Consider the following 13,008-nt stretch of genomic DNA (forward strand, 5'->3'; position numbering starts at 1 on the left):
GTGCAGACGAACGTGAATCAAAAGGGAAGGTGTCAGTCGCGAGCCACCCGAAACAGAGACTCACAACGGAGCTGAACTTCACTTCGAACCACTTGAGGATCCCGGGGAAGCGGTAGGCCGTCGTGTAGGTGGTCCTCTCGATCCACATGGTCTGCGGGGGGGGGATGAACATGAAAAACGACAAAGAAACGACCTTTCAGAAACAAAAAAAATCTGAAGAGGCTCCGAGTCAATTTCTGTATCCCGGCTGGATTCCTGAACAATTTCAATTGCTATTATTTGGCAGAGACGGAAACCCTGCAGTCTTTGAGAAATCATCAGGATGAAAAACTACAAACAAAAAGCTCCTTCCAGCACAGAAGGTTAACCAAAGGTAAGCGTAACAGGCGATAATGGATGACTCTTCAGCCTCCTTGGCTCAAAAAGCATCTGCCTGATCTCTGTAAGATTGTGAACCACGATAAACTCCGGAGATGTTACTCACAGCAAACTCATTATCTGGGTCCTTTTCTCCTTTCCGGAAGGGTCTGGAGTACTGGAACTGATCCACCTCATTAGTTCTGTAGTAACTAGAATAGATGGGGCAACAAATAAAGACTACAAAACTGACTCTGTAAGCACACAATTTATCCCCTAAAATACTGTATGGCCCTTGTGTCTTCTTTTGCAATTTAATACACAGACACACACACGTATCATTTTTATGTATATATGAACAGTGAATGACATATGCATAATTTTGGACACAAGCATCTGCTAAACAAACAATTGATATGCAAAAATATACACAAAGTGCCTTACTTCAGAATTTGCTCTGGGACTCCCTTGTCCTTGAACTTTTTTGGTAAAGTGAGGACCGGTTTGACAGTGAAGCACTGGATATCTGTGGGGTGTAGCTGAGGACCGATTGCATGATTGTACTGGTCCACTGCTATACACCCATCAGGGCTGATTTTAAATGCAAACTACAACTTTATCTAAAATCATCCGGACCCCAAACGGCAGAAAGATAATCTCCGCACTTTACCCACAGCTCTGTCGCTCCCTATATATTCATTTATACACAGTCGATATCACAGGCAGCAGTGCTTTTATCTCAAACGCTGATTAATACTTTGCTTTATCATTTACAACACATTCTAACTGGAGCTTGAAATTAATTCTGGGTTCTATGGAACATTCGGTAAGCATTTGAATGTTAAATTCAAAGAAAGCTTTGGCTAAATGGAACCAGCCTGCTCCAAGAGGCTGGCCATTGAGATGTCGACCGATAATTGCGCATTATGTCCATTCAGATACTTAATATTAATGCTACCAATTTGTCACACAGTAATTCTGCCTTCAATATCAAATGAGAATCTAACAACTTAATGTAACCACAGGCACCCTGGCCTGCTGTACCATTTTAATTCAAGTAGCAGCACTTCACATCAGTATGAATATGTGCTTGCGCGCAAGAAGTTGTCAATGTTCTTTTTTTTCCAGAAGCCACTAGTAGCAATGGAGTGTGCGTGTGGACTGAACAGGGGAATAACAGGCGAACATGCCACACGACAAAAGGATACGCTGTCCCTGGGAGTTCAAGATGTCGTCCCCAGGGGGCGCTGTGCTGGTCATTCTAACCGCCATCGGGAACTGAGAGAGCAGCTTCAGGCTGAAGTCCTCCAGCCACTCGTACTCTTTGCCGCGGTAAATGAACACTTTGTTCTGAAACCGTTCAAGCAATGGAAATGCAATGAGACAATCAAGAAAAGCTTTGCTGTGTTCGAGAACCTTCAGCAATCAACAGCTACACGGTTGGAAACGAAACCCCCTCCAGTCACTTTCAGCGGTTTGCTGGGTACACTGAAAGTCCATTTGTTTTGACAGGATCTACGCTGCGTTCAGATAACTGATAGCCTTCTGAAACAGATGGCTGCTATTGCTTTAGAAGTCTCATTAAAAAATATCGCTACATCACTCCAGTATAACCTTTTATCTGCACACTGCCTCAGCCACTTAAGGATTCATGTAACCTACATGTATCACTGCAACAAAAACCTATTTCATAGCCAATACATATCAAATGGAGAGAGCCGAGAGAGAGCGAGGGAGGAAAAGGGGGAGAGAGAATAAGAGACAGGCGAGAGAGAGAGGGAGAGAAAGTAAGAGACAGGCGATAGAGAGGGAGGGAGGGAGAGAGAGAGAGATGTAGGGACAGAGAGAGCGAGCAAGAAAGACTCACCCTGAGGAAGGAGGGAAATCCATGGCCGTAGTACCCGACTGCAAAGTACTCAGGCTGGGGTCGCATGGCGTGCATGATGTTCTCATAAAACTCGGCCTGCTGTTTCTGAGAACACAGGGTTTTCGGTACGGTCACCGGGCGGGCATACATCAAACAGCCGGAACTGGTTCGCCCAATCAAACGACCCCGACCCAAAAAAAACTGTGACCGACGGCTTCTATCTGGGTGTCGCACAATCGCTAATTAACAGAACCAAGTCGGCACATGGGGAGGCTGCAGGGTTGTTCTTATTCAGCCTCGGACACCACGGACAACAGGCGACGCACGCAGATACGCGGTCGATGAGGTGGTGGTTTAGCAAACTTTTTCGCCGAAACAAACAGCGGGCACGCGTGACTCACGCCGCTCCTGTGCCGACTCAAAATCAAGATAAACGACGGTGAGACACCAGCGTAGCGCACGCCCGCCCTCCAACCCATGCCAGTGTGGCACCTCAGTGGCAGATGGAGAGGCGCGTCCTTACCAGTAGCTGGCTGAGCTCCATAAAGTCGAACATCTGGTTTTCGTGCATCTTCGCCAGCTGCTTGCTCATCTCGATGGCTTTCTCCCACATCTGAAACCAGCACGCCCGCGGAGAGACAGCTCAGTCATGGGGCTCCCAGCAGCGACGGGAATGTTACACGTTAAAGGGGGGGGGGGGGGGCGCCGACGGCTTTCAGCGATTCTCGGCATGCGCTGGGGGCGAAGACGACGGCGAACGCCGCTGTGCTCACGTCAAGCAGCCAGCAGGGGGGAGAGGGGGGCGTGGCCTCGCCACGGCAACCCCGAGAGAGGCGGGCGAGGGAGAAAGCTGGGGGCGTCGGCGGGCGGCTCACCTTGCCCTTGTCCAGGTAGCACATGATCTCCTGGAAGAGCCTCATTTTCAGCTCCTGCTGCGTCCAGATGTGCGAGCCGTCGCGGGGGATGAGGTGGGGCGCGCAAGGCTTGTCCGACCACTAGGGGGAGAACGTGAGAACGGTCGGCCAATTACAAACGAAAGAAACGCCACGACGTGTTTTTCTCATAACATTTACAAAATCTTGCCTATGTCTATTATGCAGTCCAGGTGCTGAGATAAATGCTTCTATTCATTCAGTAAACTGGTGTATGCAATCGAAGTACACAAACAAAATCATAACCCATCATTGATGACACTTCACTTCCTTTGGCTGTGGTAGAACAGCTTGCTACAACGTGCAGACAGACTAAGGCCTACGTAGGGCTCCCCCACAGTACACACCTCCAGCAGCTCAGCGTGCAGCAGCAGCGTGTAGGCTGCCTCCGTGTAGTTTTCACAGTCCAGGTGCAAATCCCGTAGCTTGTACAGGTACCTGCAAGACACAGACACGTGATGCGAACAGAGGGGGGTCAGGCAAACTCAGTTCATCCAGTAACTGTCAATTACAGGAACACAATTTCACACAATTGACGAATCACGCCTCACCGAATGTAGATGTCCTCCCTTTTCTTTTCCTTGTAAAAGTTCTGGAAACAAAAAATCAACACAACCACGCTCTAAGCCACGCCAGAAATGCTTTATAGAGCGCCATCAAAGCTGCATGAACGGCAAGGCACGACGCCAAAACTGCGCGATTATGTTCATCGTGAAGTAGGAGAAGGGCCGGTACGTACTTGCAATGACTTTATGATTGCAGCATTTCCCTGCCGGCGGTAAACAGCATTCAAATCAGGATAAACTGAGCCCTCTCACTCAGGGGTCCACCTTACTTACCGACGCGCCGTGACCAGTCTGATGAAGGGCAGATTAGGCAGCCGGAAATGACTCCTCTGAGACTGTGAGAGAGTGCGGGGGGGAGGGGGGGGGACTCACCAGCACGTTGACGGTGCAGCTCATGCGGTGCTCCGGGCTCTCGTCGAGGGTGATGGTGCGATAGGCCAGCAGGTTCTCCAGCAGGCTGCTGAGCAGCAAGGCCAGGGACTCCCCAGAATGGACCAGGTACCGGTGCCTTCTGCAGTGCTCCAGCAACCTGCAAACGACGCAGAGCTCTCTCTGTCAGAACCAGGGACACAGGGACACAGAGCTCTCTCTATCAGAGCCAGGGACACAGGGACACAGAGCTCTCTCTATCAGAGCCAGAGACACAGGGACACAGAGCTCTCTCTCTCAGAGCCAGGGACACAGAGCTCTCTATCAGAGCCAGAGACACAGGGACACAGAGCTCTCTCTCTCAGAGCCAGGGACACAGAGCTCTCTCTATCAGAGCCAGGGACACAGAACTCTCTATCAGAGCCAGGGACACAGAGCTCTCTCTATCAGAGCCAGAGACACAGAGCTCTCTATCAGAGCCAGGGACACAGAGCTCTCTATCAGAGCCTGGGACACAGGGACACAGAGCTCTCTCTATCAGAGCCAGGGACACAGAACTCTCTATCAGAGCCAGGGACACAGGGACACAGAGCTCTCTCTATCAGAGCCAGAGACACAGAGCTCTCTATCAGAGCCAGGGACACAGAGCTCTCTATCAGAGCCTGGGACACAGGGACACAGAGCTCTCTCTATCAGAGCCAGAGACACAGAGCTCTCTATCAGAGCCAGGGACACAGATCTCTCTCTATCAGAGCCAGGGACACAGAGCTCTCTCTACCAGAGCCAGTGACACAGAGCTCTCTCTATCAGAGCCTGGGACACAGAGCTCTCTCTATCAGAGCCAGGGACACAGAGCTCTCTATCAGAGCCTGGGACACAGAGCTCTCTCTATCAGAGCCAGGGACACAGGGACACAGAGCTCTCTCTATCAGAGCCTGGGACACAGATCTCTCTCTATCAGAGCCAGGGACACAAAGCTCTCTATCAGAGCCAGGGACACAGGGACACAGAGCTCTCTCTATCAGAGCCAGGGACACAGAGCTCTCTATCAGAGCCAGGGACACAGAGCTCTCTCTATCAGAGCCTGGGACACAGAGCTCTCTATCAGAGCCAGTGACACAGAGCTCTCTCTATCAGAGCCTGGGACACAGAGCTCTCTATCAGAGCCAGGGACACAAAGCTCTCTACCAGAGCCAGTGACACAGAGCTCTCTCTATCAGAGCCAGGGACACAGAGCTCTCTATCAGAGCCAGGGACACCAGAGCTCTCTCTATCAGAGCCAGGACACAGGGACACAGAGCTCTCTTATCAGAGCCAGAGGACACAGCATCACAGACTCTCTTATCAGAGCCAGGGACACAGGGACACAGAGCTCTCTATCAGAGCCAGGGACACAGGGACACAGAGCTCTCTATCAGAGCCAGGGACACAGGGACACAGAGCTCTCTCTATCAGAGCCAGGGACACAGGGACACAGAGCTCTCTCTATCAGAGCCAGGGACACAGAGCTCTCTCTATCAGAGCCAGGGACACAGAGCTCTCTCTATCAGAGCCAGGGACACAGGGACACAGAGCTCTCTCTATCAGAGCCAGGGACACAGAGCTCTCTCTATCAGAGCCAGGGACACAGAGCTCTCTATCAGAGCCAGGGACACAGGGACACAGAGCTCTCTCTTCAGAGCCAGGACACAGGGACACAGAGCTCTCTCTATCAGAGCCAGGGGTACAACAGGGACACAGAGCTCTCTCTATCAGAGCCAGGGACACAGGGACACGAGCTCTCTCTATCAGAGCCAGGACACAGAGCTCTCTATCAGAGCAGAGACACAGAACTCTCTATCAAGCCAGGGACACAGAGCTCTCTATCAGAGCCAGGGACACAGAGCTCTCTATCAGAGCCGGGACCAGCACAGAGCTCTCTCTATCAGAGCCAAGGACACAGAGCTCTCTATCAGACCAGGGACACAGGACTCTCTCTATCAGAGCCAGGGACACAGAACAGGCTCTCTATCAGAGCCAGGGACACAGAGCTCTCTATCAAGCCTGACGGGACACAGACTCTCTCTATCAGAGCCAGGGACACAGAGCTCTCTCTATCAGAGCCATGACACAGGACCAGAGCTCTCTCTATCAGAGCCAGGACACAGAGCTCTCTATCAGAGCCAGGACACAGAGCTCTCTATCAGAGCCAGGGACACAGAGCTCTCTCTATCAGAGCCGGGACACAGACTCTCTATCGAGCCAGGACACAGAGCTCTCTCTATCAGAGCCATGGGACACAGAGCTCTCTCTATCAGAGCCAGGGACACAGAGCTCTCTCTATCAGAGCCAGGGACACAGAGTCTCTCTATCAGAGCCAGGGACACAGAGCTCTCTATCAGAGCGGACCAGGGACACAGAGCTCTCTCTATCAGAGCCAGAGGACACAGAGCTCTCTATCAGAGCCAGGGACACAGAGCTCTCTATCAGAGCCAGGGACACAGAGCTCTCTATCAGAGCCGGGACACAGAGCTCTCTATCAGAGCCAGGGCACACAGGGACACAGACTCTCTCTATCAGAGCCAGGACACAGAGCTCTCTATCAGAGCCAGGGACACAGAGCCTCTCTATCAGAGCCAGGGACACAGACGAGCTCTCTATCAGAGCCGGGACAGGGACACAGAGCTCTCTCTATCAGAGCCAGGGACACAGAGCTCTCTCATAGCAGGACCAGGGACACAGAGCTCTCTCTATCAGAGCCAGGGACACAGAGCTCTCTATCAGAGCCAGGGACACAGAGCTCTCTATCAGAGCCTGGGACACAGGGACACAGAGCTCTCTCTATCAGAGCCAGAGACACAGGGACACAGAGCTCTCTCTATCAGAGCCAGGGACACAGAGCTCTCTCTATCAGAGCCAGGGACACAGAGCTCTCTATCAGAGCCAGGGACACAGAGCTCTCTATCAGAGCCTGCGGACACAGAGCTCTCTCTATCAGAGCCAGGACCACGAACTCTCTATCAGAGCCAGGACACAGAGCTCTCTACAGCAGGACACAGAGCTCTCCTATCAGAGCCAGAGGTTTACCAGGACACAGAGCTCTCTATCAGAGCAGAGACACAGAGACTCTCTATCAGAGCCAGGGACACAGAGCTCTCCTATCAGAGCCAGGACACAGAGGACAGCGACACAGAGCTCTCTATCAGAGCCGGGACACAGAGCTCTCTCTATCAGAGCCAGGGACACAGACTCTCTATCAGAGCAGGGACACAGAGCTCTCTATCAGAGCCAGGGACACAGAGCTCTCTATCAGAGCCAGGGACACAGAGCTCTCTATCAGAGCCAGGGACACAGAGCTCTCTATCAGAGCCTGGGACACAGAGCTCTCTCTATCAGAGCCTGGGACACAGATCTCTCTCTATCAGAGCCAGGGACACAGAGCTCTCTCTATCAGAGCCAGGGACACAGAGCTCTCTATCAGAGCCAGGGACACAGAGCTCTCTCTATCAGAGCCAGGGACACAGAGCTCTCTCTATCAGAGCCAGGGACACAGAGCTCTCTCTATCAGAGCCAGGGACACAGAGCTCTCTCTATCAGAGCCAGGGACACAGAGCTCTCTCTATCAGAGCCAGGGACACAGGGACACAGAGCTCTCTCTATCAGAGCCAGGGACACAGGGACACAGAGCTCTCTATTAGAGCATAGGACATTGGGAAAGAAAACACTCACTATGAGAGTGAGGGAGTTCTGCTTGAAGGTGATGCATCTCAATTAGAGTGAGGGAGTCAGAACAGGGACACACAGACTCCTGGGTGGAGGCAGACTCACGTTTTCTCCAGCAGGATCTTGTACTGCTCGTCTCCCCGGCCTCCCTCCACCTCCTGATCCAGCTTGGTAATCAGTTCATTTTCAAACTGCAAACGCACGGATGTGTACATGAACACACACATACACTGTTATGGCAACACAGGGGTCTGACCATTTCTCCACACAACCAGAAGCTCTTTGAAGCGCATATGTAAATGTGCATACGTGTGTGTGTGTGTGTGTGTGTGTGTTTGTGTGCGTGTGCGTGCATGCGTGCATGCGTGTGTGGGTGTGTGTGTGTGTGTGTGACTGTGGCGAAATAAAGTGTTCTGTCCTTCTTGTGACACTGTTCGGAATAGGCCTTGGGCTACTGCTGACTGTAAATAATAAGCACTATGTGCCGCCTGTGGAGATAATGCCAGAGAGCTCACCATCTGGAAGGTGTGGTCGGGGCTGAAGTTGTGCTCGCACTGCATCATGTCAAAGAAGATGGGGATTATGGCTTTCCTCAGGTCCGGCTCGGGGACCAGGGTGGCCTGCAGAATGGGCCCCACCATGGAGGGGATGAACTTCATCTTATGAGGCCCTGGGGAAAGGAAGGGAGGAGAGGGCTTCACTCCAGCTATGCTATGCTTACATGGGCCTACACTCAGCCTGTCCCTTCTACAGTGGATCATTTTAATTTGTGAACAGAATGCAAATTCACTTTATAAATCATACATAGCATAATCACAGTCAGAAAAATTATCACAACCAAAGTGTAAACCAATGGGCTATATCTGTAAAGAAACTCAAAACATTGCTGTACAGCCTGGAACACTTCCTATACACTCTCGGTGTTAACACTGGTCACACCCATATCCTTCATCTATCATTTGAAATCTACCCTTTGGTCGGTATCCCTGTTGACCAAGGTGCAGAACCAAGCAGTGGAAGGTCACTTTACTGCCTGAGGCTAAAACTCCAGCTAGAGCCTCTGCCTGCCACTGAAACCCCTACCACACTCACTATCACATTTATCTTAGGCTCCTACTCTCCCTGAATGATGCCTGGTGCACGATTTCCTATGGGCCTTTTTTATTGATCGTTGGCTTGTACATTCTATGTTGTGTGACAAACTACATACCAATTGTCTATCTAGTTATTAAGTGTTTTTATGCCTCGGCAACCTACAGCCCTTAGGGATAACTGCCCTTTTTATTTGAATTGATGACATGCTGGCAGTTAACAGCTTTGGAAATGTGGCTGAATGGTTGATATACCCAACCTGCTTCAATATATAACTTATGTCTCACGCACACAGAGAGGCCTGGCGGGAGTGTCTTACCAAGGTTGTACCACATGTCCCGGATCTTAAAGCCAATGGCCTTTCTCATGTCTCCGTATCTGTGAAAAGACCACCAACTGATAACGCCCAAATTGCCAGACATACACATATAGTCAGGTCTACTTCTTACGATATACAAGGCTTGAATAGTATTATAATGTTCTTTGGTTTAGACAATTAAACAAACAAAACTAAGCAATGCCAGGTCCCATCTGTCATTAGATCAGTAGATTCCAACGTTGTACGGAATATTCTGGAACATACTCTGCTGGGTTTGCTGTGTGAGTGTCGTGACATACTGTTTTTGGAATAGCCTTACTTGTTGATGATCTTGTTGCGTTTCTCTTGGGAGAACGATTCCAGCTGCAATAACTTGTGGGTTAGGAACGCCACAGTAAGGTGGAAGTAGTTGTTCCACAACTGGTGGGGCAAGAGGGTAAAACATAAAGCACTGAGGGACAGTGGACTGGCTAGGATTCACTGTTTTAACCTTGTTTACATACTAGATACTGACCTGCAGCTGAAAATGTGCCTGGTCCAGGAAGTATTTGTTGAGAACATCGGAGTACTGGTTGATGGCCCGCAGGAACACCTGCATCTGCAGGAGGTTCATGATCATCCAATCAGAGGGAAAAATGTTCCCCATCAGGTCCTTAAACATGATGAATGTCTCCATCAGGAAGTCCTGCAGGGAGGGAGAGGGGGCGGAGAGAAACAGCGAGAGAGATTGAGAGAGAGACAGAGATGGAGAGATAAAGGGAGAGAGAGGGAGAAGAAGGGAAGGAGGGAGAGATTTGAGGTATGTGCACATAACTCTTGCTACTTGACTCCATATTGTATGAGGTGAAGTTTTGCTTTTTAACTCATTAAAATGGTGTGCGTACATGTATATATATATATATATATATATATATATATATACACATATGTTCCACAACCATATCAGGATTGTCAGGATTTAGTCATCATTTTGCAAGTATTTATATATCTGCTGAAATATACACTGACATGACAGACACTGACAAATTGCATCAGTGAAAATTTTGTCATTTGAAGCCAGTGTCACATCAATGATGAATTTATCAGAGGGAGGCAGGCTCAATGAGATATGGCGCTGCCCCGGGCCGCGGGATGATTTCTCCGTCTGTGATTGCGCAGATTAACGGTGGTCATGGGAAGGGCAACGCCGCGCGACTTACAATGATGTCCTGTCTGGTTTTGAAGGTGCTGATATAGTGAGTGTAGTGCGCGTTGTCCATCTGTTTCAGAATGGCTGTCATGCAGGCCAGATAGTGACCCTGCCGGAGGAGAGAGAGCCCGTCCGTTACACAGAAACCTTACAAAGACGCACAGATCGAAGCACCGCGTGGCGAGCGTCACCCCACGTCTGAACCGCGTCTAGACAGGGCGCTAAACGGACGAGCTCCAAGCGCTTTACGGAATGGAAACGGAGTCGAGACAGCTGTCGGGGCGGCGTACAATGAGAGGGGAGCTCCGGCTCATGCTGATGACCGTCCGGTTGACCCGGCGAAGGAGACGTTCGATGATCATCTGCACGTGTCCTCTGGTGGGGCCCTGGGCAGGCACAAAGGCAGAGGAAGAGTCAAAGAGACACAGACACAGACCCAAATAGCAGAATGGAGCGTCTGACCGACCAAAACCGGTCATTAGTTTTTAAACCCAATATGCCCAACTGGGTACATACTGGTTTAATAAGACAGTTATATATGTTTCTACTCCATTAATCTATTTGGAAATGTCACATCACAGCAAGACTCCACTGTAAAGGATAAAACCTGCTGCTCACTGGAAAGACTGTGGCACACAATCAACAAATGTGCACTACAATGTACATGCATACAATTCAAACACAACAGTACTGTAATATCAATTTAAATTCTCATGTCACTTTTATTACGGACACATTCCTAGATACAAAAAAAAAGATACAAAAGTGAAATTCAGGTTATAGGGAAGTTCAGATTTCAGTTGTATAACAAATATGTCTGGACAACATAGTGTGTGTATGTATGTGCATATACATACATACATTAATATAACTACGTAACTATATACATATAATGGGGGAACTATGTATAAAAAGGGCTGTGATTCCTACACTAATCACCTGATACAGGAAAAACAACAGAAATTGGGCCACTGTCCCAATACTTTGGCATTTAAATGTATGTATGTGTGTTTGTATGGACGGATGTATATATGTATGTGTGCATGCATGTGTAATGCTGTGGTTTTCAGTGGCATGTTGTCAGGCTGTGGTGTATGGTACAGTGAAACTCACCACATCCTTTCGATCCAGGTTGTCCAGAAGAGTGCTGAGCAGCTGGACACAGGCTTCATAATCAGGCTTGTTGGAGTGGTCATCCAGTTGACCACTCAGCTGGTCAGTCAGCAGGGGTAGAAGGACATCACGACAGTCTAGGTGGTGGTTGGACAGAATCAGTTTAGCTGCGATTCAACATGTGACAGTTGTGAAGGTGTTCTGGGCTAGGAGCATCACAAATGCATTTTTTAAGTGGTTGGATGCAATCATGGGACAGTGAACCTTCATGGCGGGTACAGCTAACTTACAATATTATGCAAAGGCTTGATGAAACAATCAGAAACAATTCTTTCTGTAATTCGTAAAAGTTTCCAGACGGTTCGCATTTTACAAAATCCACAGAGGTACTGAGTTACCAGGTTACTGTAGCAGGCACCCAAATGATTACGGCAGTAGCGAGAGCATACTCCTGCCGCATTGTTCACGGAGTGTTGAGGTACAGGTTAAGTGCAACCAGTGAAACAATGTGCGAAAATTATAGACCACTGCATTCTTCCATCAGAGCACGTAAAAGCTCAGTGCTGCTCCATTTATACGCTACAGACTTTCAAAGGCAATTTGCAATTTTGACAGCAATACATTTGACGACTCCACTGGCACAATGGGCTGTGATAAAGCATGCGAGGATATCAGAAAGCCAGAGTTCTCCACCATGAAAGATAACATTTACAGAATTCCAGAAAGGTAGGAAATGCATCTGAGTAGTTTGGGAAGTATATAAAGAACTTTTTTGCAAATCGCAATGTGGGGTGCAAAGCCACTCCAAATTGCAAAGGACCAATGTCATTCAAAAGACAAGGTACACCACAGTTACAATGCTATACATTTGTCCTATTGATTCATGAAGTAGCACCAATATCCCAACTGCCTTAAGACCATAAAATCATTGGTGGTCATGGAATCATCTTATTGACGTCCAAATTAAAAACTGAAACAGATCCAGCTGTGTAACACAATTATTGTACACCCAAAACCAATTTACATTTCTGCTCATTTCAATATGACGTATTCTGCATCCAAAGAAACTCCAAAGAAATTTGCCCATACAAACCAGCACCCGCCAATGGCTAACATCATTAGCATCTTCATACAAAAACAATGGGAGTCTGGATGTCTGCAGGTAACATGACTGAAATTGCGTGCCAGTACCTTCCGCTCAGCCATTCTAAGTGGTTCATTTGGAATATGGACTTGTATATAATATATTTTAATAGTAGCTCAGGAAGGTATGCCGAACACGGCCAACTTTCAATTTAGGTCACACTGCCAACACTGTGATTATCTTTTTGAAATTATGTGCTATCTCGTAACATAATATCAATGTCATTTCAGCATGTTCAACCTGAATAGCGCATCATTACTGATGGGCAAAAATTTACATTACAATCAATTATGGGTGAACTGTCACTTGCAAGAAAAAAGAATGCTAACCAATTTCTATTTCTATTTCTATGGGAAAA

The 13,008-nt window shown here is 48.7% G+C and overlaps 1 protein-coding gene across 2 annotated transcripts in view; it reads right to left on the reverse strand.

Annotated features, from left to right (window-relative positions):
- The window catches only part of dock5 (dedicator of cytokinesis 5), a 40,267-nt gene that overhangs the window by 7,146 nt on the left and 20,113 nt on the right, over positions 1 to 13,008 (reverse strand). For both annotated transcript variants that reach the window (XM_064347552.1, XM_064347551.1), the window contains exons 26-43: positions 11,507 to 11,643; positions 10,684 to 10,779; positions 10,404 to 10,502; positions 9,719 to 9,889; positions 9,524 to 9,624; positions 9,205 to 9,263; positions 8,309 to 8,463; positions 7,899 to 7,984; positions 4,095 to 4,251; positions 3,708 to 3,748; positions 3,504 to 3,594; positions 3,100 to 3,219; positions 2,748 to 2,837; positions 2,225 to 2,329; positions 1,566 to 1,707; positions 802 to 883; positions 485 to 569; positions 65 to 151 (exon numbers count right to left, since the gene is read on the reverse strand). In XM_064347552.1, the coding sequence (XP_064203622.1) occupies positions 65 to 151; positions 485 to 569; positions 802 to 883; positions 1,566 to 1,707; positions 2,225 to 2,329; positions 2,748 to 2,837; positions 3,100 to 3,219; positions 3,504 to 3,594; positions 3,708 to 3,748; positions 4,095 to 4,251; positions 7,899 to 7,984; positions 8,309 to 8,463; positions 9,205 to 9,263; positions 9,524 to 9,624; positions 9,719 to 9,889; positions 10,404 to 10,502; positions 10,684 to 10,779; positions 11,507 to 11,643 (1,904 nt within the window). The remainder of the gene's footprint in view (positions 1 to 64; positions 152 to 484; positions 570 to 801; positions 884 to 1,565; positions 1,708 to 2,224; positions 2,330 to 2,747; positions 2,838 to 3,099; positions 3,220 to 3,503; positions 3,595 to 3,707; positions 3,749 to 4,094; positions 4,252 to 7,898; positions 7,985 to 8,308; positions 8,464 to 9,204; positions 9,264 to 9,523; positions 9,625 to 9,718; positions 9,890 to 10,403; positions 10,503 to 10,683; positions 10,780 to 11,506; positions 11,644 to 13,008) is intronic.

The sequence above is a fragment of the Anguilla rostrata genome, chromosome 8 (genome assembly GCF_018555375.3).
Source record: "Anguilla rostrata isolate EN2019 chromosome 8, ASM1855537v3, whole genome shotgun sequence".
NCBI lineage: Eukaryota > Metazoa > Chordata > Actinopteri > Anguilliformes > Anguillidae > Anguilla > Anguilla rostrata.